Below are 24,436 nucleotides of genomic sequence, written 5' to 3' on the forward strand. Positions count from 1 at the left end.
AGAAGAATGGGCTAAAAGAAGCTGGACTAGGTTTTGGTTTTAATTAGGCTCAGTTGTCCTACCAGTCTCTGAAATAATTTTGTTGCTTTTCCTATCTCTAAAGCCCCTTTCCCCACTGTCGCTATGTTAGGGCTGTTTTCTTTCCTTTACCCAAAGGTCAGAGAATACAAAATGATTACACAGATGCTTCATTAGTGATTTTTGAACCTGGGTCACCAAGGACTCTTCCATTTACTAATTTTGTTGCTGATGTGGCAAATGAAATAAATACCAAGCTTGGAATTGGAAAACCCTCTCTCTGAGCAGAATGGTTCAGAACATCAACATCAACTCTTCCAAAACTTCTAGGAGCTCTTTTGAACCTGCTTTTCTTTTCAATTATTGAAAGTTTAAAAAAAAAAAAAAAAAAAAAAAAAAAGCTACTTGCTAAGCTTGTGATGGCCCTGCATCTATTGAGAGGAAATTGATATATTTGACCACAGATAAAAAAAATCTCAAGGAAATCTCAAGCTGCTGTTACTGTAGGAGTGACCAGATTCAATCTGTGGAAAACCAGAAATTCTCATGCTACTATTCAACATTATTTTCATTTTCAGGTTGTAGCTACAAGAATAGCTGTACTTAAACAATTAATAGAAAGAGGCTATGATTAACTGCCAGAGTGTAAGTATTACAAATTCTGACATTTCTTTTTGAAACTTGGATCATATTTGCCTCAAATGAATTAATCTTTCCTGACTACAAAATTTAGCAATGGAAGTTCTAATATGGGTATTCATTAAACATCATTTTTAGAGTGCTTTAATCTTGGATAATGCATAGTCATTGATAAGATTACCTTAAGCAGCAATTAATAATAGTTCATCTAAAAGTAACATAATTTGTATGCTGTAATGAATTAACAACCTCCACAATTCCTGAAAATGAAAAACTAGAATCCAGTGGCTGAGTGCCTGCTTCTCCAGCAAAACTGGAGATGTTGGACAGAAATGGAATGGGAAAACACTGAGCCCTGGAAGGAAGATGCTTCCAGGTAGATCATCCATATGAAGTGTTTATTTCAATATCTAGCATAGAGTAAGGAGCCAATAAATATGAAATACTACTTTGATTATTTTTTAATAAAAGGAAGAGAAATCGGATGAGAGTGTGGAAAATCAAGCATTTCATTTTGGACTTGTGTTTGGAGTACACTTGGGTATATGACTGAAGATCAATTATTTTGGAGTTTAGGAGTTTAAGAAAACACCCAAAGAGAGTGTGTATGGTGGAAAGTAAAATTGGATGGTAAAAACTTGTAACAAGTAGTCAATAAGTCATAGAGATATAATGCACAGTCTACTGATATAGACAATCATATTAGACTATAATTGTGTAATGCGATGAATATTGCTACATCAATAATCACATCACAGTTATAAATGTATCAGAGTAACATGCCATACCCCTTAAATTTACACAATGATACCTTTCAGATTTCTTCAGTAAAAAAAAAAATAGGAGTAAAGAAATGCTTAGAACTATCAACATAGAGTTCAGCAAAAAAAATAAATAAATAAGTCTGGAAATTAGAAAGCAAAAAGATGACAGGTAAAAAACACTTATGTGCTATTAAGGTAAGTTCTGAGAGAATGCCATGAATATTGTATGGTTAAAGTTTACTTAGAACGTTCCTCAACTTTAACAGGAAAAAAAGTGTTTGATGACTGTTAGCAAAAATTGTTTCATTAGAGTCATGGGCACAAAAATATTCTTATACTATATTAATAATTAAAGGTCTGGCAATTGAGACTCAAAAGCACCCAAGGAAAATTCAAGGGGAGATGGAAATATTTGAGAGGTCATGATACTAGCATGTATATATGGCAAAACTGACAGGATTGCACTCTTTAAATATGTGTGGTTTCGTGTACTTTAATTATACCTCAACAAAGCTGGAAAACTCTCTAAAAATAAAAAGTAAGATAGAAAAAAAAAGTCTGGTAATTGAAAGGAAAAATCATTGTGGACTAAATTATAAAAATAGGCAAAATACATTCATTGCTCATTACTAGCCAGGCACTTTTATAAGGACCTTATCCATTAACTTACTTGATTTTTCAACATTTTATATATACAAAGGATACTGTAATTATTTCCGTTTTGTCAATGACACAACTGAGTCACAGGGAAAACTAGCCATGCTCAAAGAGTATGCTTGAGTTTAACCTTAATTTTTTATATGTGATATTAATACTATTTTGGAATGTTTTTCAACCTTAACAAAACGGATTCAAAACAGAGAAAAATTGTAATTTGTTTTACATCCCTGTATATTTTATACCGACACATATTGTCATTCTATACAATACATTTGTTATCAACACACTTCTTGTCTTCTGCGCTGCAAGAGGAACTAGTGTAATTATAAAGAGAAAATTATGCGACAGAGTCAGGGGAATGGGTGAGTAAGAAAGAAGTTGTTTAAAGGAAACACTAACTTTTTAAATTGTGATACTAGGGCTCCGTATCCTCAGTATTGGATGCAGACTCTGTACAGTGAGACTCAACTATTCATGACACACTTGTACTTTTTCAATAACAAGACTTCAAGGAAACACATGAAGGCGACAAGGAAAGTTTGGGATTCAGCTTTACATTTTAGTCAGTGACCTCTTGCTCTCACAGAACATTAGCTGTCAAATCCACCTATAGGGGATCCAAGATACAGATAAAATAAAACATATTTTCATTGTATGTAAAATACACGTATAATACATGTATATAAATATAAAATGTGATGAGAAGAAAGCACCCATAATATTTTGGAATATGATATAGATACAGCAGTCCTGACGTTTTTTTAAATCTCCCCTAAAATGACCAAAAATGCACAGTTGTAGAACCTAGGAATCTGAGGATATTTGTAAAGATAGTTTTTAAATGCAAGTAAGTTTGTTTGCTAGTTTTTCCCTTCATTGATAACCACTTTCTGTGTATCAAATGTCTCTGAATCATAAATGCAGACTGAGTAGAAGGCAGGACTCAGTGATGAGAAACCACACAGTAACAACTTTTATCCTGCTGGGACTCACAGATGAGCCACAGCTGAAGACTCTGGTTTTCATCTTCCTGTTTCTCACCTACATGCTGAGCGTCACTGGGAACCTGACCATCATCTCCCTCACCTCCACAGACTCTCACCTCAAAACTGCCATGTACTTTTTCCTACAAAACTTCTCCTTCTTGGAAATCGCATTTACATCTGCTTGTATTCCCAAATACTTGTACAACATATCAACAGGTGATAAGACCATCACATACAACAGTTGCGCTACTCAACTATTTTTTACTGATCTCTTTGCTGTAACTGAGTTTTTCCTCCTGGCCGCCATGTCCTATGACCGCTACGTGGCCATCTGCAAACCCCTGCATTACGTGACCATCGTGAACCACACGGTCTGTAGGAGACTCATCTTTGGTTCCTGGCTGGCTGGCTTGTTGATCATCATCCCCCCACTCAGCCTGGGCCTAAAGCTGGAATTCTGTGACTCCAACGTCATTGACCATTTTGTCTGTGATGCAGCCCCCCTCCTAAAGATCTCATGCTCAGAAACGTGGCTCATAGAGCAGATGGTCATAGTCTGTGCTGTGTTGACCTTTATCATGACACTCGTGTGTGTGGTTCTATCCTACGTACACATCCTCAAGACCATTTTGCAATTCCCTTCTGCCCAGCAAAGGAAAAAGGCATTTTCTACATGTTCTTCCCACATGATCGTGGTCTCCATCAGCTATGGAAGCTGTATCTTCATCTATGTTAAACCTTCAGCAAAGAAATCATTGGCTGTTAATAAGGGAGTGACAATTCTCACTACTTCCATTGCTCCCATGCTGAATCCTTTCATTTACACCTTGAGAAACAAGCAAGTGAAACAAGCTTTCAATGATGCAATCAAAAGAATTGCATTATTCTCAAAGAACTAATAGAATTCACTAACATAGAATGATCAGTTTTTCATGAAAAGATCATTAGTTCCTAAGTATGTGTCTTTAAGTTTTCTAATCATTCCTTTCCTAGGATGGAAACTTTCTCAGGTACCTCTCTTAAAAAGAAAATGGTATACATTTCTAAAAAACAAAAAAAATGATGATACACCTTACAAGACTTTCCTTGTTAGAATGCTAAGTAAAACTGCTAACAACAAAAGAAGCAAAATCAACAGGTTCATTACACATTTCAAATAAGGTAATTATGCTGGTTCCCTTTTTCTTTTCTAGATTTCAAGAGTGTTTTTGATGCCAAGCACCAAAACATAGGACTGGAAAATAGACTAGAAAACCCATGAATTTATTGCCAGTAAATGTCCTAGAGTTTAGAAAGAATCCAAGACCAGGACATTAAATAAAATATAAACAACACAAAGAACAACAACAAAAACAATATTTTTCAGTTAAAAAAGGGAAACGAGGAGTTCCCATCATGGTCCAGTGGAAACGAACCTGACTCGTATCCGTGAGGATGCAGGTTCCATTCCTGGCCTCCCTCAGTGGGTTAAGGATCTGCCATGAGCTGTGGTGCAGGTTTCAGATGCAGCTGCTCAGATACCATGTTGCTGTGGCTGTGGGGTAGATTGGCAGCTGCAGCTCCAATTCGACCTCTAGTTTGGGAAGCTCCATATGCCATGGGTGTGGTCCTAAAAAGATTTAAAAAAAAAAAAAAAGAAAAGGAAAGGAAATTATTCCAAATTGTCATATCTTAATGTAGAAGCTGAATTATGGACAGAGTCTCCTACAGTATGGAATACCCTAAAAGTCACAGACTAACATATCAATATAAACAGAAAACATGCGATATTAAAGGGCTTAGTTCCTCTAAGTAAATTTGTGAGGAAAATGGTTATATGTCTACATCTGTGTTTGTTTCTATATTTCTATCTATATATATATAATTATATATATATATAATTATATGGATTTTCTGGTAAGAAGCGAACATAATTAGAACATAATTAGAAGAGAGTAAAAATGTAAAAAGTGAAAGCAAGTGAATAACGGGGAACGCATCTAATTTGGGCACAAAAATGGCTACAACTCAAAGTAAAATCATGGAAACTGTACTTTCATCCATATTAATCCTTCGTAAAGAAGTGACTGGCTATTCATAAGGGTGGGACAGTGCAAACTACTTCCTATGCTGAACTTTATTTTGTTGAGTTACACAGACTACCAATTATTTCTCCAAAATAAAAAAAAAAAAGAATTTTGATTTGTAGTCTGCAACCGTGGTGATCCACAGGCAAGTCCTCACACCACGAGAAGAGGAAGACATTTTTCGAGAGGAAGCTGGGAGGACTGTGGTACACAAAGACAGCATGGTTTCTCATTTCCTGAGTCCTGACACTCTCTCATTGGCTAAGCTCTGGCCAGGCAAGAAGAGAAGTCTTTCTTCTTCTTGGTGGGCTCTGCTATTGTCCTAGGGCTTAGGAGACCCCATTCAAGGCTTCTTGAATCTATTTTAGTTGAGTTTTCCACTTATTAACTTTTACAATTTATACCTTAAGAACATGCAAGTAGAACAAGATGTCACTAACTTTTCAAGGTACTTTTTCTTTTTTATTTTTTTTTCCATTGGCTTCTTTTTTTTTTTTTTGGTCTTTTTGTCTTTTAGGGCCGCACCTGTGGCATATGCAGGTTCCCAGGCTAGGGGTCCACTTGGAGCTGTAGCTGCCAGCCTACACCACAGCCACAGCAATGTAGGATCTGAGCCGCATCTGCGACCTGCACCATAGCTCACAGCAATGCCAGATCCTTAACCCACTGATCAAGGCCAGGGATCCAACCCAAGTCTTCGGGGATGATAGTCGGGTTCGTTAATGGCTGAGCCATGATGGGAACTCCGCTTTTCAAGGAACTTGAGGGTGACATATCTCAAAAAGTATTTTATAGTGATAGCAGGTTGAAATAATCATATTTTCATATACTGGATTTAATAAAATATAATACTAAAATCAATTCATTTTTGTTTTATAACATGGCTACTAGAAAATTCTAAGTTACCATGCGGCTCATGTTAAATTTATATTTATATATTATATGTTATATTTGTATGTTATTTTAAATATAAATATGTTAACCACAAGTCTATTCTGCAAGTCCATTATTTTCTTTTCTGTGGAAAGGTTCATTTGTGCCTTATTTTAGATTGCAGATATAAGTGATATCATATGGTATTTATCTTCTGACTTACTTCACTCAGTATGAGAGTCTCTAGTTCCATCCATGTTGCTGCAAATGGCTTGATGTGGTTGGGGAGCTTGGGGTTAACAGATACCAACTATTGCCTGTGGAATGGATTAGCAATGAGATCCTGCTGTGTAGCACTGGAAACTATGTCTAGTCACTTATGATGGAGCATGATAATGGGAGAAAATAGAATGTGTACATGTATGTGTAACTGGGTCACCATGCTATACACTAAAAAAAAAAAAAATTGTATTGGGGAAATAACTATGAAAAAAATAATAGTAACAAAAATAAAAAATAAAAAATAAAAAAAATACGGAGCTCCTATCATAGCTCAGTGGTTAATGAATCCGACTAGGAACCATGAGGTTGCAGGTTCGATACCTGGCCTCGCTCAGTGGGTTAAGTGTCTGGCGTTGCCCGTGAGCTGTGGTGTAGGTCACAGACTAGGCTCAGATCTGGTGTTGCTATGGCTGTGGTGTAGGCTGGCGGCTACAGCTCTGATTAGACCCCTAGCCTGGGAACCTCCATATGCCACGGGTACAGCCCTAGAAAAGACAAAAGACAAAAAAAATAATAATAATAAAAAATTAAAAATTAATCTTAAAAAGTTTAAACTCTGAAATAAGTAAATAAATAAATATAAACATGTTATATTTATAAGTTAAATTTATATGTTTAACTATTTAATGCTTCAGATTGACCAAGGTGGGTATCAGACCCACAATTCATATTCTGTTTATTTGACCCAAATTTTGTTTTTAACTTAAGGGAATTTCACCAGAGAAACACTTTCAACAAGATATTTTCAAGAAACTCCTCAAGCAAACTCTACATGTATTAAAACCTGTATAAGTAACACTTAAGTAATAAAAATGTTCACAGAAAGCTTAAACTAGGAGATGCAATACATATTTTCAGTATAAGGCTGATAATGAAAAGGGAAATTAATCTGTGGAATAAAAACTAAAAGAGCTATTGAAAGAAAATATAAATTTTGGGACCACTAGAATACTCTAATTTTCCTTCCAAAAGCATTGAAAAAGTTGTGAAATACATATAAATTAATGTAAATAATAGGAATCTGAATATTTGAGCTTTTTGGAAATTCTTTGTATCAGCTGTTCCACAGCAATAACTCCAGGTCATTCTGCTGCAAAACCTTTGACTCTGGGGTGACTCATTTTGTCCTACATCATCTTTGTGTCTTTGCCCAACCTTCTCACTTCGCCTAGACCATGCCCTCACCCCACTTTGACAATCCTTGCATTTATATTCTCCTTCTCCTAAAACCCTCATCTGAAAAACATGGAGTGTCTCCAAGGTGAGATCAGTGAACATTTAATGACTACTAAGTTATTAGAAACTTACGTTTCTAGAAATCTAGATGGCATGAATACCCCTCACCTATCTTGAAACAGGTATCTTGGGGGCGGCCTGCACTGTAGGAATAACAGGCCTTTGCTGCTCAGGCCCACTAAGAACTTACCCCAGGGCCCAAACTGAAAAGTCACTACTCCTACAGACCTTGTTCCAAAATGCCAGACAACTAGTCTCCTAAGTTCCATGAAATGTCCAAAATTTTTTTTTAAAATCCTGATATCAAAAAAAGATTTTTTTAGGGCCACAGGGGTGTCATATGGAAGTTCCCAGGCTAGGGCTCGAATCAGAGCTACAGCTGCTGGCCTATGCCACCGCCACAGCCACACCAGATATGAGCTATGTCTGCACACTATGCAACAGCTTGTGGCAATGCCAGATCCTTAACCACTGAACAAAGCCAGAGATTGAACCTGAATCCTCATGGATACTAGTTGGGTTCATTTCCACTGAGCCACAATGAGAACTCCAAAAAAAAAAAAAAAGCAATATCTTTGAGTGTTTCCTCTGTGCCAGGCAATGGCTTAAGGGGATACTCATTTTCTCATAATTTTAAACTTCCATAAATTGAGAAAATGGCATGATGCACTCTGCTGTACCCATCGCAGTGTCAAGTATCTGTCTATCGCCAATCTTGTCTCATCTACAAGCTGGTCCATTCCTCACAACCCCTACTTGATTATTTGAAACAGATACATATTATTTCATCTATAGTATTTCAGTATGTGTCTCTAAAAACAATTAGGTTTTAAACATGAAGTTGTAGCATAGATGTAATGTAAAAGACATAATTCCATGTGTACAGCTTGATGAATTTTTGCAAGTGTAGCTACTCGTGTAACCATCACACAGATCCAGAGACAGCATATTCTCAGCCTCATAGAAACCTCTTTCATGCCTCTCCAGATCAGCGTCTTTCCAAATAAATCTGCCATACTGACTTAAAATGCCAAAGATTGGTTTTGTATGTTCGTGATCCTCATATGAATAGGAATGCAGAGAATGTGCTCTTTTGAGGCTGGTTTCATTTGCTCCCATTATGTCTATGACAGCTGTACACGTGGTGATGTTAGCAGTAGTTTGTTCTTTTAATTTATAAGTTGCAATCAATTATAAAAATACAGCAAATTAATTTCATCATTTCTCTTCCTGGATATCTAGGCTGGTTCTCATTATGGGTCATAAAGAAAGCTGCTAAGAATTCCCTTTACATGTTTTTCGGCAGATGTATGCACTCATGTCTTTAGAATATAGAGCCAGCAGGAGAATTAATGGGCTATATGGTAGCCATGTTCTCAGCTTAGTTGATACTGTCAAACATTTTTTTTAAATCGTGTGCCGATTCATTCTTCTGTCAGCAAGGCATAAAATTTATTACTGCTCCATATTCTTGCCAACATCTAATTTTGTTCAGTTTAGCCATATTTTCACTAGTGATGTTGAACACCTTATTGAATGCTTGCTGGATATTAGACTTCCTATTTTGTGAAGTGCCTATTCAAAAAATTTGTCCTTTTTATGAGATTTCTTTCTTAATTTTTGTTTTTTTTTGAGTTTTGTGAATCGTCTGTATATCAGTGCTTAGGCCTATGGATTGATGTTTTTTAAACTCATCAGTGTCTTCCTTTTCCTATTGTTTTTTTATGTCGACTTTTAAAAGCAAAAGTTCCTAATTTTGTTTTTAATTTATTGTTTTCTACAACCATAGCTGTGGCATATGGAAGTTCTCAGGCTAGGGGGTCGAATCTGAGCTACAGCTGCAGCTGCAGGCCTGCGCCGCAGCCATGGCAACAGAGGATCTGAGCCACATCTGAGACCTATGCCACAGCTTGTGGCAATGCCAAACCCCTAACCCGCTGAGCAAGGCCAGGGATCAAACACACATCCTCATGGGCATTATGTGGGGTTCTTAACCCACTGAGCCACAGTGGGAACTCCAGTTCTGAATTTTAGTGAAGTCAAATTCATGATTTCATTTCTGCTAGGGCTGTTTTTGTTTCAGGAATCTGCATACCCCAATATCAGGCAGATAGACATCAATGTTCTATTCTGTAAGTTTCACTCATGTATCTTACAAATGAAGGTTAATTGCCCATCTGAAATTAACCTTTATCTATGACTCGAGGTAGGGAACAACACTCCATTTTTTTCATGTGGCTATGCAAGTACCTCAGCATTATTTTTTGAAAAGAATGACCATTGATCTGTTCTCCTTGCATTCGTCACAACCCTGTCATCATCAAGTGATTCATAAGTGAGTCTTTTCAGGTTTCTTCATTTAGTTCCATTGATCTGCTAATCTTGGAATCAGTCCTCTACTCTTTTATTGAGAAAGTTTTAAGGTAAATTTGCATAGTAACTATTGTAATTCAAACAACTTTCTTCTGTTTCCTTGAGGTCGCTTTGGCTCTTTTTGGCCCTTTGTGGTTCATAGAACTTTAAAAACCTGGGCGATTTTTATGAACAAGCAAAAAATTCTCTTCACTGATTTTCAGATTGCATTTGACATGTAGGCCAATTTGGGTAAACTTCATGTTTTTACAACATTGAGACTTCCAATCCATTAAAGCACATGGTAGGCCCCAACCCACCGGTGTCTTCTTTACGTTCAAAAATATTTCAGCATTTAAGAGTACAGAGGCCTTGCGCAGTATTGATAGGCATTTTACTAGGTATTTTGGTAGATGCATTCCAAGATGGTTTTCACCAAACCATGTTGATTTTTGTGTGGATTTTTAATTTGTGTTTTCTAGTTTTTATGGCTAGTGTATAGAAGTTCTACTGGCTTTGTGTATTGACTTGTTGAGCAACCTTTCCAAATTTAGTAATTGCTGGTTTTTAAGTTCAGTAATTAATTCCAATGATACAACTTTTCGTGTCTTTTAAATATGTCAACCTACAATCAAATAATATACGGATAGTGGCAGACCATTATATTTATTTATCCTGTCTTTATAGCCCTTCCTAGGATCTCTAGTTCAATGATAAATGGGGATGGAGGGAACGGACATCCCATCACACCCTTCATTTCAACAGAAAAGTTCTCAATATTCAAAACAACGTGATGTTTTCTACATTCCCTTCACCAAACTAACAAGCGTTTCTGTTCCAAGTGTGCAAGAATTATTAATAGCGAATGGTAATTTCATGTTATAGAATGCTTTTTTCTGCATTACTGACATGAAAACATTTTCTTCCACTTGTTCTGAATAATGTGGTGGATTACATCTGCTAATTTTCAATTTTTAAACCAACCTATAAGAGAGAATAGTATAGTTTATCATTACTGTAATAAACCTCCCTTCATGGTTCTGTGTCTCCTTTACTGTGTTATTACTCTGTTTACCTATTTAATGATTTTTCTGTTGATTGTGACTGCATCAGCCTGTAATTCAACTTCTTACAAAAATCTTTTCCGGTTTTGGCATGAAAGTTATTCTTCCCTCATAGCCAAGTTGAGAATTTTTCCTCCTTTTCTTCTTCTCTGGATCAGTTTGTGTAAAATTGGTATTGTTTATTTTTGTAAATGCTTGGAAGAACTTACTAATGAAGCTACTTTGTGCTGAATTTTGCCTGTGCATGTGATGTTATTCATTATGGATTCAACGATTTATATTGAAATATTCTTTTATTCTTTTTCTTTTGGTCACAGTTTTTTCAGCTATGTTTTAAACATTAATATATTTATTTTATGTAAACTGTTTATTTTATTGGCCTAAAGTTCTCTATGATGTTTATTAGTCTTTATACCTATTAGGGATGTACTGATGTTCCTATTTTGAATTGTTAAGTATGATAATTTCCATTATTTTCTCTTTCCCTTGTTCTTGGCCAAAATTGCAAGAAGTTTATCAATTTAATTAACTTTTTTTTAAAAAAATTACCTTTTGACTGCCTTAATCCAACTTTCACTCCCATTTGTATTAGCTACAAATATGATCTCTTATTCTACTAGTTTGTCTGGTTTCTTTTGTTTGTTTGTTTTTGAAGCATAAGTGACCTACAACACTATGTTAATTCCTGGTACACAACATAGTATATATTTCTATACATTTCAAAAGGAACACCATTCAGGAGTTCCTGTGGTGGAGCAGCAGCATCAAACCTGACTAGTGCCCATGAGGATGTGGGTTTGGTCCCTGGCCTTTCTCAGTGGGTTAAGGATCCAGCGCTGCCCTGAGCTGTGGTGTAGGTCACAGATGCAGCTCAGATCTGGCATTGTTGTGGCTATGGCATAGGCCAGTAGTTGTAGCTATGATTCAACCCCTGGGCACTTCCATAAGCCACAGATGCAGCCCTAAAAATACAAAAAAAATTTTTTTAAGCATTTTTTTAAAAAATGATCACCATTATAAGTCTAGTAACCATCTGTCACCATACAAAGATATCACAAAATTATTAACTATATTTCCCAATGCTGAACACTTCACACCCATTATTCATTTAATAGGCACATGGAACCTGCATCCTCATGGATGCTAGTCAGATCCGTTTCCGCTGAGCCACGATGGGGAACTCTGCTATATGTTTTCTTATTTGACCAATATGTTATTTGCTCTCTTTGGCTCATTCTCTCTCCCTCTTCCTCCCTCTAACAATCTAAGATGAAATAAAAGGTACCATTTACAACTCACAGCTCAAGAAATTACTAGCGCATATGCTACAGGGTTTTTTAAGTGCAAGGATTAATCCATGAAAATAATATGAAAAATGAAAAGCAGCAGTTAACTCCCAAACCAGTGTGTATTGCAAAAGAAAATAAAAGTATCTTTGATGTAAAAATTATACATTATAATGTCCATAAATGTGTTTATTGTGGAAAGAAAATGTACCTTTATTTGAATTAAAAGCAAACTCTTTCAATGAATATATATATAAAACCACATCATAGCAAGTGCTGAGAGAGATGAAAATAGTATTTTTGTTTTTTAAATATTCATATTTATATATTTCCCTAGGTGATTAAAAAGAATTATCACTTGCTTTGAGTTTTCCAATATTTCCTCTTTTGTTATCTTATTTAATTATTGAAAAAAAGTAGCAAGTGCATTAGGGTTGTGACCTTTCAGCTTCAATAGATGGTAAGGAAGAAATGCAGGAAAACACACTACTTCTTAACCTTGTGGTTTTTTACTATTTTATCTTGACCTGTGCCTGTTGCTATTGTTGCATCATGTCTCTAAGGACACTGCCCTCATTGCTGCATCTTTCAAGATTTTTGTCCAAGTTCATTGCAAAGAGGGCTCATTAATAGCATTTGAATCTGGGTCACCAAGGACCCAGTTGCTTATTATTTAGTTTGAGGTTTAGCAAATAAATCAAATACAAACCTTACTAGCGTAAATGCCTCTTACCCTATCCAGAAAAGCCATAATATCAACTATCTCAAAGCAAGAGGAGGATAAGTTGAACAATATTTTACTTTCAATCAAGAGAGAGCTAGAAAATACTTGCTTGCAAGTTCTAGGTTTGAAAATCTTCTCAGTGTGTTGGAGAAGAAAAACCTCAGAGTTCTAGGCCCACCCACAGCACCGGTCAGGGTAAGTGGAGTCATAAACTGAGAGCAGATTAAATCCCACACAAACGTTTTCAAATACATCTTCATCAAATTAGCCTTTAAGACTCTTGCTAAAGAATCAGCTCAAGCTGTGATTAACTCTCAGAAGAGTGAGTAGAGAGGCCTTTGCTTTGACTTCCATCTTTAGTAAATTTACTTGAGGATTTTCCCTGAGAAGCAGATTTGATGTCATCTACCAAAATCAGATGTAATTAATATTTGAGTTATTATATAAAGATCCACAGATCTTTCTGTGTTGTATTTTTTGAATGCTGATTTTTACAGTTTATGTAAAGATAATGTGAATTTATATGCAGCGCAAAATTATCTCTATCACACTTTCACTTGCCTTTTTATTTTTTTTTTTTTTTGTCTTTTGTCTTTTTTGTTGTTGTTGTTGTTGTTATTATTGTTGCTATTTCTTGGGCCGCTCCCGCGGCACATGGAGGTTCCCAGGCTAGGGGTTGAATCGGAGCTGTAGCCACCGGCCTACGCCAGAGCCACAGCAACGCGGGATCCGAGCCGCATCTGCAACCTACACCACAGCTCACGGCAACGCCGGATCATCAACCCACTGAGCAAGGGCAGGGATCGAACCCGCAACCTCATGGTTCCTAGTCGGATTCGTTAACCACTGCGCCACGACGGGAACTCCTATTTTTTTAATTTTATTTATTTCTTTTTAATTGTTATTTCCCCAATACAATTTTTTTTCTACTGTACAGGATGGTGACCCATTACACACACATGTGCACATTCTATTTTCTCACATTATCACTTGCCTCTTTAAAGAGAACAAAAAAAGGGTATTACTTTAAAATCACCCAATGTGATGACTTATTTAATAACGTTGAAAAATTAGTTTTTCTCAGACTTTTAAAAAATATGAATGTCTGAAAGATGCAAAATATTTTTTAACTTTGCTTCTTAAAAACTGTTATTATTAATGAATACAATAACTGAAGAATGTTTTGGTGTAAGGGCTACCTTAGGAAAGAACATGTTATCAGGTAAAGCTCTGGGTTTCACAGGGTTGAGGAGAAATGGATTAAGGAAGTTAGGAGACTGAAAAGAATAATCTTGCCCTTAATTAAAGTATCTGTTGTAGTTATTTTGCTGTGCTCCTACAGTTCCTAGGAATGTCAACGTTCTTCAGAAAAGCACTGCCATCTCTCCTTTCCCACTGTAACCACTGGGGTTACAATGAACCTTTAGGTTTAACTCTAGTAACTGGTCATACAGTAAGAGATGATCCTGCCCAAATCTCTTAAGAAAGAGAATATTTTAAGGGAGCAAATGAGAGCCAATCATGTAACAAAGAGAGCTGCCCTAGGGAATTGAAAAGCAAATTGGCTTTCTATTCATTTATATGATACATTTACATATCTCTTTGAACTGGAGATACTAGTTCAAAACTAAAAAAAAAAAAAATTGAGTATGTTAGTAAAACATTAGTGTAAGAGCTGAGGAAGAACTCTACAACTATTAAGCTATATCGATAATCTGAAAGTTCTTAAATTCTGGTTATAAAATATTTTTTAAATGTGCATTGAATAAACATGAGTGGAAATTTGGGGGGAAAATCTTTATCTCCAGAAGACAAAGATGAAAGCCTTAAATGTAGACTGCACACATGCCTAGTCCATTGTATAAATTGTGTGAGTTAAGACCCAAAACCTATGTCAAATAAGTGTCAGTAATATTGAAAAAGGCATTCCCATTGTGGCTCAGAGGTAGTGAACCCAACTAGTATCCATGAGGATGTGGGTTCAATCCCTGGCCCCGCTCAGTGGGTTAAGGATCCAGCATTGGCATGGTGTTGGTTGCAGGTGCAGCTCAGATCCCGCATTGCTGTGGCTGTCATGTAGGCCAGCTACAGTTCAACACTTAGCCTGGGAACTTCCACCTGCCACAGGTGTGGCCCTGAAAAGACAATCATCATCATCATCTCGGAAAAAAAGGCACATGATAACTCTGTAGTAATTTCAGTGTGGAGACAATTACCCAGCCACACAATGAGCTGAAGGAAAAAGTGATACAAAGTGTATAGATCATATCTTGTAAATGTATACAAAAGTTCTCAGTGAATATCTCCTTTTTCCACGTAATTTTTTTCCCAGGAATTATTGTGAAATCGTGCAATAATGTTAATATAAAGATGCCTTTTGTAGACATTTTATCAATTGAAAAAAACAAAAATACATAAAAATGTGTTGCAAATTTGCTTAAAATTGTGGTACAGTTTTGAAATAATAAGAATTTACCAGAAATAGAGATTTGAAGTTCTCTATAGGTGAAATATTGAAATAATAAGAATTTACTGAAAACAGAGATTTAAAGACAGGAGTTGCACAAATACAATACATTGAAATTAAATAAATTAAATTAAGTACATTTGTCTTATAGAGATGTAAAGATATTTCTAATATATTTTAAGATGAATAGCTTGGGAAAAATATATATTCATATATGCAACATTTTTAGCCTACAGTTCGAGTATCTTACTGAGAGATTCATCAAGAAAGCAAAACTAACCACCAAGAAGAATACAACTATTTATCTGCCTGACAGCTAAAACAAGGAAGAGATGCCAGTTAATACTTTGGCCAGCATGGAAGGTAATAACATAAGCAAAGAGGGTGGTAATTCAGGGGTATACATGACTTTATTAATTAGCAAAACTGCTATTTCAAGAGTAAAAAAAAACCTCCATATTAAATACAAGGACATATAAAATTTAAATAATTAAAATCAGTGACAAAGCAGTTTCAAGGTAAAATCCAGACAGGACAGAAGATAGGTTTGCATGTGCAGCAAATGAAGAAGATAAGCATGTATTTATACAACAATATATCTAACTACTGCCTATGAGTCTAGGATGGTGTTAGCCTTGGTACCTATGCCAGTGAAAAAGACAATGGCTCCTGATTTCAACAAACTTACTTTCTTAAAGGAAGTGACAAGATGGAAGTAACAATTATTTGTTATGGGAGCACAGATAAGGTCCAGCTAACATAGGCAATAGTTTGAGAACACTGTTTCACTGCTCAAAGTGAAAATCACAAACGAATAATTGTGGCCAGACAATTTGGGAGACTGGGAAGAAAAGATCAGAGTAGAAGGAGAGATCAAAGGGGAGATTTTTTTTCAGACATAATCATTATGAAGTGCTTACTTAGAATACCTATCACATGGTAAATCCCCAGTACAGGGAATTTTAATTATATTCTTTTAATCATAAGGAACATGGAATAGAAAGAAGATATGAGTTACACAGAGCAAAAGTCCCACTTTGGACTTTGTGGGTTTCAGGGCACATCACATAAATTATCAGTAGGAAACCAGAAAATAATAGATGACATTTATGAAGCACCTACCATGTATCAGATTTTATTATAAATGCATTACTTCTTCTAACCATTTTAACTGTATATGGTAGATATCATTATTTTCCTCATTTTATAGATTGAACAACTAAAGCCCTGAGAGGTCCGGACACTTGCCTAAGTTTACACCAACACAGGTTGGAAAGCCAGGTGTTGAATTATGACGATCTCTCTACAGAAGGTCTGCTCTTAATCTCCATGGTGCTCTTACAACTTAGACTTATGGAGAGAATTGAGACAGGTGCATGGAGAGTATATTTAGAATTAAATTTGATTTCAAACTTAGTGGTAACAAGTGTCAGAGTTAGTACTTAAGAGACTGGAAGCTTAAGAGGAATATGTGGGTTTTTTCCCAGATGTTCTTACTGAACCAAACATTTCTTCATAGGTAGCAAATAAATTGTGCTTTAAAATAATCTGAATTGTATACCCAGTGGACACTGAGTGTAAAATTCACTCTAGCAGGGAAACATAAGTAGAGTCAGAGGAGTCATTCGACAACATGGAAGCTGCTTGTTAAAACATGAGACAAAACAACATAAACACATGTTTGGGCTTAGAGGTAAAATGTAAAATACAAGTCACAGATCCACAAAGCCTATATAGAGCTGAGGTTAGTTGTTGCATATTTACATTTTATCATGATTAAATCTTCAAGGAAAGAAATGAAATGAATGATTATATTTAAACATTCACTTTCGAAATAGAGGAGAAATCTTAGCTATAAGAAGAAATCTTAAGTTTGTTGAATCACAATACATTGAGTGAAATCTTCTTACATAAGACATTTAAGTCTTGGATATAGATTAAAAATGTGAAAAAAGAGGAAGATGGGATGGTAGACAATTTTTTAATGCATTTAAAATCTATCACAAAAGTAAGGAAACAATAAATATTGGCCTCATCAATTTCTGCTTTATAAAAGAAACTGCATGTAAATTTAGTTTCTAGTCGTCATTCTTTATGGCTATCTAGCTTTAATACCAATTTATTCAAATAAAATATCAAAAGAAATATCTTTAAATTTTATAGGGAAGGAATAAAGTTCAGTAGTCTGTGATGAAAAACCACACAATCACAACCTTCATCCTGTTGGGACTGACCGATAACCCTCAGCTTCAGATTCCGATTTTTATGTTTCTGTTTCTCACTTACATGTTGAGTATAACTGGGAATCTGACCATCATATCCCTCACTTTAGTGGACTCCCACCTTAAAACACCCATGTACTATTTCCTACAAAATTTTGCCTTATTAGAAATTTCATTTACAACTGCTTGTATCCCTAGATATTTGTACAACATAACAACAGGTGACAGGTCAATTACATACAATATTTGTGTTATTCAAGTGTTTTTTACTGATGTCTTTGGAGTAACCGAGTTTTTTCTCCTGGCCGCCATGTCCTATGACCGCTACGTGGCCATCTGCAAACCCCTGCATTACATGAGCATCATGAACAGCAGAGTCTGCAGGAGGCTTGTCCTCTGCTGTTGGATCTCTGGCTTGTTGATCATACTGCCACCACTGACTCTGTTCCTAGATTTGAAATTCTGTGACTCAAATGTCATTGATTATTTTTTCTGTGATGCATGCATCTCCTATTTTGAAGATTTCATGCTCAGACACTTGGCTAATAGAGCAGCTGGTTATTGTCTGTGCTGTGCTGACCTTCATTCTGACCCTGGTGTGTGTTGTTCTGTCCTACCTTTACATCCTCAAAACTATCCTAAGATTCCCCTCTGCCCAGCAAAGGAAAAGAGCTTTTTCTACCTGTTCTTCTCACATGACTGTGGTTTCTATCACCTATGGAAGCTGCATTTTCATCTACATCAAGCCTTCAGCAAAGGAATCCGTGGCTATTAATAAGGCTGTGACATTGCTCATGACATCCATCGCCCCCATGTTGAACCCTTTCATCTACACTCTGAGAAACAGACAAGTGAGACGAGCCCTCAGTGATTCCTTCAAAAAACTTGCACTAATCGCCAAGAAGTAAGAGAATGTTCTTCAGAAATAAAACATCAAGCCAAACGTAAGCCATTATGCACCAAATCTGTCTCAAGCATTTATTGTACCCAGAATGAACATCCTCTACCACATGAGTTCACCTCCTTAATCCCCCTGCAAATAAACCTCTTGCAGGGTTAGATCCCAACCAAAAGATCTGATAGGGAGTTCCCATCTTGGCGCAGCAGAAACAAATCTGACTAAGAACCATGAGGTTGCAGCTTTGATCCCTGGCCCCGCTCAGAGGGTTAAGGATCCGGTGTTGCTGTGAGTTGTGGTGTAGGTCACAGACACGGCCAGATCTGGCGTTGCTGTGGCTCTGGTGAAGGCTGGCAGCAACAGCTCCAATTAGACCTCTAGCCTGGAAATCTCCATGTGCCACAGGTGTGGCCCTAAAAAGACAAAAGACAAAAAAAAAAAAAAAAAGATCTGATAATAATTTTATACTAAAAATCACCCTGATTTTATTCTAATCTAGCAAACAGAATTGAAGTGAAGAAAAATTTTAAATGCAAAGCAAACAAGGATATAAAAGCTTATTATATTTTCTTAAACTTGCAAAAATGCTTGAAAGTGTTCTTCCACTCTTCCAATGTAAATGTTGCTAAAATTTTTAATTGATTAAATTGAAATTTATTGAGTGCTTTGTTCTTGGCAGGTCATGATCCAGACTTCTTTTCAATTGCTAATACCCCTGAACATATTTAGCTCACTAATAATCCTATATCACTAATTTAAAAAAAAAATTGGCAAGAAGAATGTGATTCTATTTAAAAAATAAAGAAAATTAAATAAGTACATATCCAAATAAATGTCATTTTAAATGACAGCAGAATTTGATATGTAAGATCCTGCAATTTATTCATAAATAAATGAAAACACACACACATATAAAGTGTTGAAATTTAAAAATTAAAAGATTCACAATTTGTACAAGATAAATAATATCAAATAATTTAAGGAGAAAATCTTTTCTAAATGGATATGAAATTATAAGTACAGTGTTAAAATGTTAATTGCAACTGAGAAATTAAAGAAGCTATTAAGATTGTCAAAATGTTCAATTTCTAAAATAAAATATGAATAATAAAACTCAAAACATAACCAAATTCAGCAATAAATTTTCATGTAAACAATTTTTTTTGATCGTGGAAAACAGAATTCCCATTGTGGCTCAGTGGAAATGAATCTGACTAGTAACCATGAGAATGCAAATTCGATTCCCAGCCTCACTTGGTGGGTTAAGTATCTGGCATTGCCATGAGCTGTGGTGTAGTTTGCAGATGCAGCTTGGATCCCACAGTGCTGTGGCTGTGGTGTAGGCTGGCAGCTGTAGCTCTGATTCAACCCCTAGCCTGGGAACTTCCATATGCCATGGGTGTAGCCCTAAAAAGACAAAAAAAAAAAAATCAAGAAAAACTAACCAGTATTATAAATGGAATTCTAAGATAATTGAAAAGGAAATCTGAATAAAAAGTTATAATTAAAGTAATGGGTAATTTCTTCATGAAATAAATGGCTTATGGATTAGAAGGCTGCAAAATGCCTATCAGTCTTTCTCAAAAGAGCTCATAAAACTGCTAAATAATTTATCATACTAAGTTCTCTCCAGTCTTTCTGGAATGCAGGCCTTATGGCCATCATTGGAATTTTCCTTGGTATCACCAGGATTTTACATTTGCTATTGCCTCTATTTAAAAAAAAAAAAAATCCCCTTCCCCTCATTCTTCCATTATACTTCTACTTTTCATTTAGGTCCCAATTTACATTTCTTCTTCCCAACTCCACCATCCCCCACTACCACCACACAAACTTACGAAACAAGGCTATGTCCAGCCTACTGTACTGACCTAAGCTTTCACTTTTACAGCACCAATTTCATTAAAAATTTTTATATTATGTATCTAAAATCTTTCATAAATACAAAAACTTTATATATGTCAGTGTATATAAAAGCAATAAATAAATTATACCGAATGCATTACCTTCAAATACATTAAATAAAAAAGTCTCACAATGCCTGAAAAAAAAGAATTATTTATTAAAGAAAAATGCCAATATCTTACATGAAAAAACAATTGTAAAAGAATCAAATGGGTGGGGTTCCAGATTAAGATCAAAGACTAGGAAGATCCTGTGCTCCCCTTCTCCCATGGACACATCAAAACTACAGCTACACATAGAATAATTACTCCTGAGAATGACCTTAAGAATAGCAGAACAGATTTTCTGCCACTAAAGGTATGAAGAAAAAGCCACATCAAGACAAGTGGGAGGAGCAGAAATTCAGTCCAGTCAGAATCCACACCCCTGGTGTGGTGACCCACAATTAGGAAGGATCTAACAATTGCTGAAGTTCTCACTAAGAAGAAAGGGGTCTGGAGCTCACCCTAATGAGTTATCCAGCTCTGAAGATGCATCAGTAAGATGAACTCCATAATATCTGGCTTTGAAAACCAGCAGGGCTTATGTTCAGGAGAGCCAGAGGGTGGTGAAAAACCAAGACTCTGCTCTCAAAGATCTGTTACACAAACTCACTCACTCAAAGTCCCAGTGCAGAGGTAGCAGCTTGAAAAGAACCTGAATCATATGAGGAGATTCATTGACAAAATTTGGGGCACCTGGAAGAGGGGCAGGGATCTGGTGGAAATATCTCCAGGATGGAAGTGCAGACAGGCACCATCATTTTATTCTCCACCTTGCTGGACCAACACTGGCGAGGGTCGTTTCTATTATTCTCCATCAATCTATCACCCAGTGCCCTTCCCTGGCAATATCTGAAGTACTGCCTCCCCCAGTCTCCCCTGGAAAGGGGTTCCAACTCTGTGCTATCCAGGTCGCCACCCTGACCAGTGCCAGTGCCCCTTTAAAGAGGTTCTGGCTTTGGAGGATCAGCCCTGTAAAACAAGGGTGTCTGCAAAAATCACAGCTCAGCCTCAAAGACAGCCAACCTGAGGTCTAACCCCACTCATCAGCATAGCCACAGAAATTGAACCCCACCACAATATGAGGGCATACACAGCCCCCATGAGGAATACCCCTGGAGCACTTGGATAGTGACCAGGAGGATTGTGTCACTGGGCATCACAGGCCATCTTCTACTTAATGTCACCCACTCAAGATGAGGAGATATAGCTGATATATCTAAATCATAGAAACAAACACAGATACTTAGGTAAAATAAAGAGACAAAGGACTACTTTCCAAATGAAGGAACAAGACAAAACTCCCAGGAATAAGACTAAAAATAAAATGAAAATATGTAATTTGCCAAATAAAGAGTTCAAAGTAATAGTCATGAAGATGGTCACTGAACTTGAGAGAAAAATGAACTTACTCATGAGAATCTCAACAAACGGAAAATATAAAAAAGGACTGACCAGAACTAAAGAATATAATAAAAGAAATTTTGAAAAATACACTAGAGGGAATCAATAGCAGATTAGAAGATACAGAAGAACAGATTAGTGATCCTGAAGACAGGGTAGTAGAACAACAAAAGGAAAAAAAAAAAACATTTTAAATAGGGATAGATTAAGGGATGTCTAGGACAACATCAAACTTACTAACATTCTCTTGTCAGGGAAATAGACGGATAAGAGAGAAAGGGACAGGAAAACTATCTGAAGAAATAACGGCTGAAAATTTCCCTAACCTTGCAAAGGAAACGGACATCCAAGTCCAGGAAGCACAGAGAACCACAAAGACACCCACACTGGGTCATTACAATTGAATTATACATTGTAACTAAAAGATCAAAAGTGAAAGATGGAGAATCTTAAAAGCAGCAAGGAAAAAATAACATTTACAATAGAACCCATATAAGACTACAAGCTGATTCTGCAACAGAAACTGCAGGGGCTAGGTGGGACTGGCACAATATATTCAAAGTACTGAAAGGGAAAAACTTACAGCCAAGAATAACCTAATAAAGTTATCATTCACAATTGAAGGAGAGATAGAGTTCCCCAGAAAAGCAAAATCTAAAGGAATTTAATACCATTAATCAGCCTTACAAGAAATGCTAAAGGAACTTCTTTAAACAGAAAAGAAAAAGCCATAACTAGAAACAAGAAAATTAGTAGATTAAAAAAATCTCACTGGTAAAGGCAGAGTAATGGTAATAAACCACCTATAAAGCCAGTATGAATGTAAAAAGACAAAAGTGGTAAGATAATTTATAACCAGAAAATTAGGTAAGTGAAACATGAAATGAAAAGATGTAAAATATGGTGTCAAAAAATTAATTGTGGGGGAGAGTAAAAATGTGGTGCTCTAAAATGTGCTCAAACTCAAGCGACCATCAACTTCAAATAGACAGCTATATAAATAAGTCGTTACATATGGACCTCGCAGTAACCACAAACCAAAAATACATATAACAAACAAAAAAATAAAGAGAAACTAATATAAACATAACACTAAGAAAAGTTGTCAAGTTACAAGAGAAGAGAACAAAAGAAGAAAAAGATCAGAGAACTAGAAAAATAACCGCAAAACAACAAAAATGCATTAAGTACATATTAACAATTACTTTAAATGAAAATAGAATAAATACTTCGATCAGAAGACACAGAGTGTTTGAATGGATGAAAAAACAACACATATATTCACAACTCACAAGAGACTGACTTCAGAGTTGTATCACATTGATTGATTTCCAGATATTGAAACTTTTCTTGCATCTATAGGATAAATCTCACTTGGTCATGATATATGATATTTTTAATATATTGTTGAATTTGGTTTGCTAGTATTATAACTGATTTTTATATATTAGCATATATTAATTTTTTATCCAGCAATTGAATTTGCTTATTAGTTCTAACAGGTTTCTAGGGGAGTATTTTGCATTTGCTGCAAATAAAATCAAGTAACATGCAGAGATGATTTACTTGTTTCTTTCCTATTAAATGTCTTTTCTTTCTTTCTCTTGTCTAATTGCTTTGACTAGGACATACCATATTATTTTGAATAGAAGTGACAAAAATAAATATCTTTGTCTTGTTTCTGATCTTAGAGAAAAACTTTCCATTTTTCACCACTGAGGATGATGTTAGCTTCGGGTTTCACATATATTGCCTTTATTATGTGAAGTACCTTTTTCTGCAGCCAGTTTGTTGACTAATTTTAATCATGAAGTAGATTGAATTTGTCAAAGGCAAAAATAGAAATAGGAATTAGGTGCATGACGGATGTGTTAGCTAATGCTAAGGTTGTAATCATTTTGCAATGTATAAACCTATCAAATCAACATGTGACTAACTTAGACTTACACAATTTTATATGCTAATTATATCTCAATAAAGCTGGAAAAAATAAAACCTGAAAAAGAGCAAAGCAACTCACTACCACCTCCTGCCACCCTCCTCTCCTCCCCTTGGACATCAAAATTTGTTCAGAAAAAGACAGATTAGAGAATTCTTCATTTTAATTTTCTAAATGTTGATGTTTCAAAGACAACTTCTCACTGATTTGGGGGGTTTTGTTTTGTTTTGTCTTTTTGCCTTTTTCTAGGGCCACACCAGCAGCATATGGAGGTTCCCAGGCTAAGGGTCTAATCGGACGGAGCTGTAGCCTCCGGCCTACACCAGAGCCACAGCAACTGGGGATCCGAGCCATGTCTGCCACCTACACCACAGCTCACGGCAACGCTGGATCTTTAACCACTGAGCAGGGCCAGGGATCGAACCTGCGACCTCACAGTTCCTATTCGGATTCATTAACCACTGAGCCAAGATGGGAACTCCTTCTCACTCTTTTTTATGGCTGAGTGATATTACATTGTACATGTATACCACATATTCTTTATTCATCTGTTGAGAGACGCTTTGGTGGCTTCTAGGTCTTGGCTATTGTAAATAATGCTGCTATGAAC

At 36.0% G+C, this 24,436-nt stretch overlaps 1 protein-coding gene and 1 pseudogene across 1 annotated transcript; both read left to right on the forward strand.

The window, feature by feature from the left end:
* The first annotated feature begins 3,023 nt into the window (after positions 1–3,023).
* Positions 3,024–3,966, forward strand: LOC100512580 (olfactory receptor 6C2-like). Its single transcript, XM_003135503.3, has one exon. The coding sequence runs from the start codon at positions 3,031–3,033 to the stop codon at positions 3,964–3,966; it is 936 nt and encodes a 311-aa protein (XP_003135551.3). The 5' UTR covers positions 3,024–3,030.
* A 13,641-nt stretch (positions 3,967–17,607) lies between these two features.
* Positions 17,608–18,547, forward strand: LOC100524864 (olfactory receptor 6C2-like; annotated as a pseudogene).
* Positions 18,548–24,436: the final 5,889 nt, after the last annotated feature.

Source organism: Sus scrofa, chromosome 5 (assembly GCF_054392235.1).
Source record: "Sus scrofa isolate SSC_HxYL_T2T_F1_AM1 chromosome 5, Sscrofa_HxYL_maternal_Yorkshire_Landrace_v2.0, whole genome shotgun sequence".
Classification (NCBI taxonomy): Eukaryota; Metazoa; Chordata; class Mammalia; order Artiodactyla; family Suidae; genus Sus; species Sus scrofa.

What these genes read in the sequence shown, in the direction of transcription:
- LOC100512580 (XM_003135503.3), top strand. Translation starts at nt 3,031, where the DNA reads ATGAGAAACCACACAGTAACAACTTTTATCCTGCTGGGACTCACAGAT.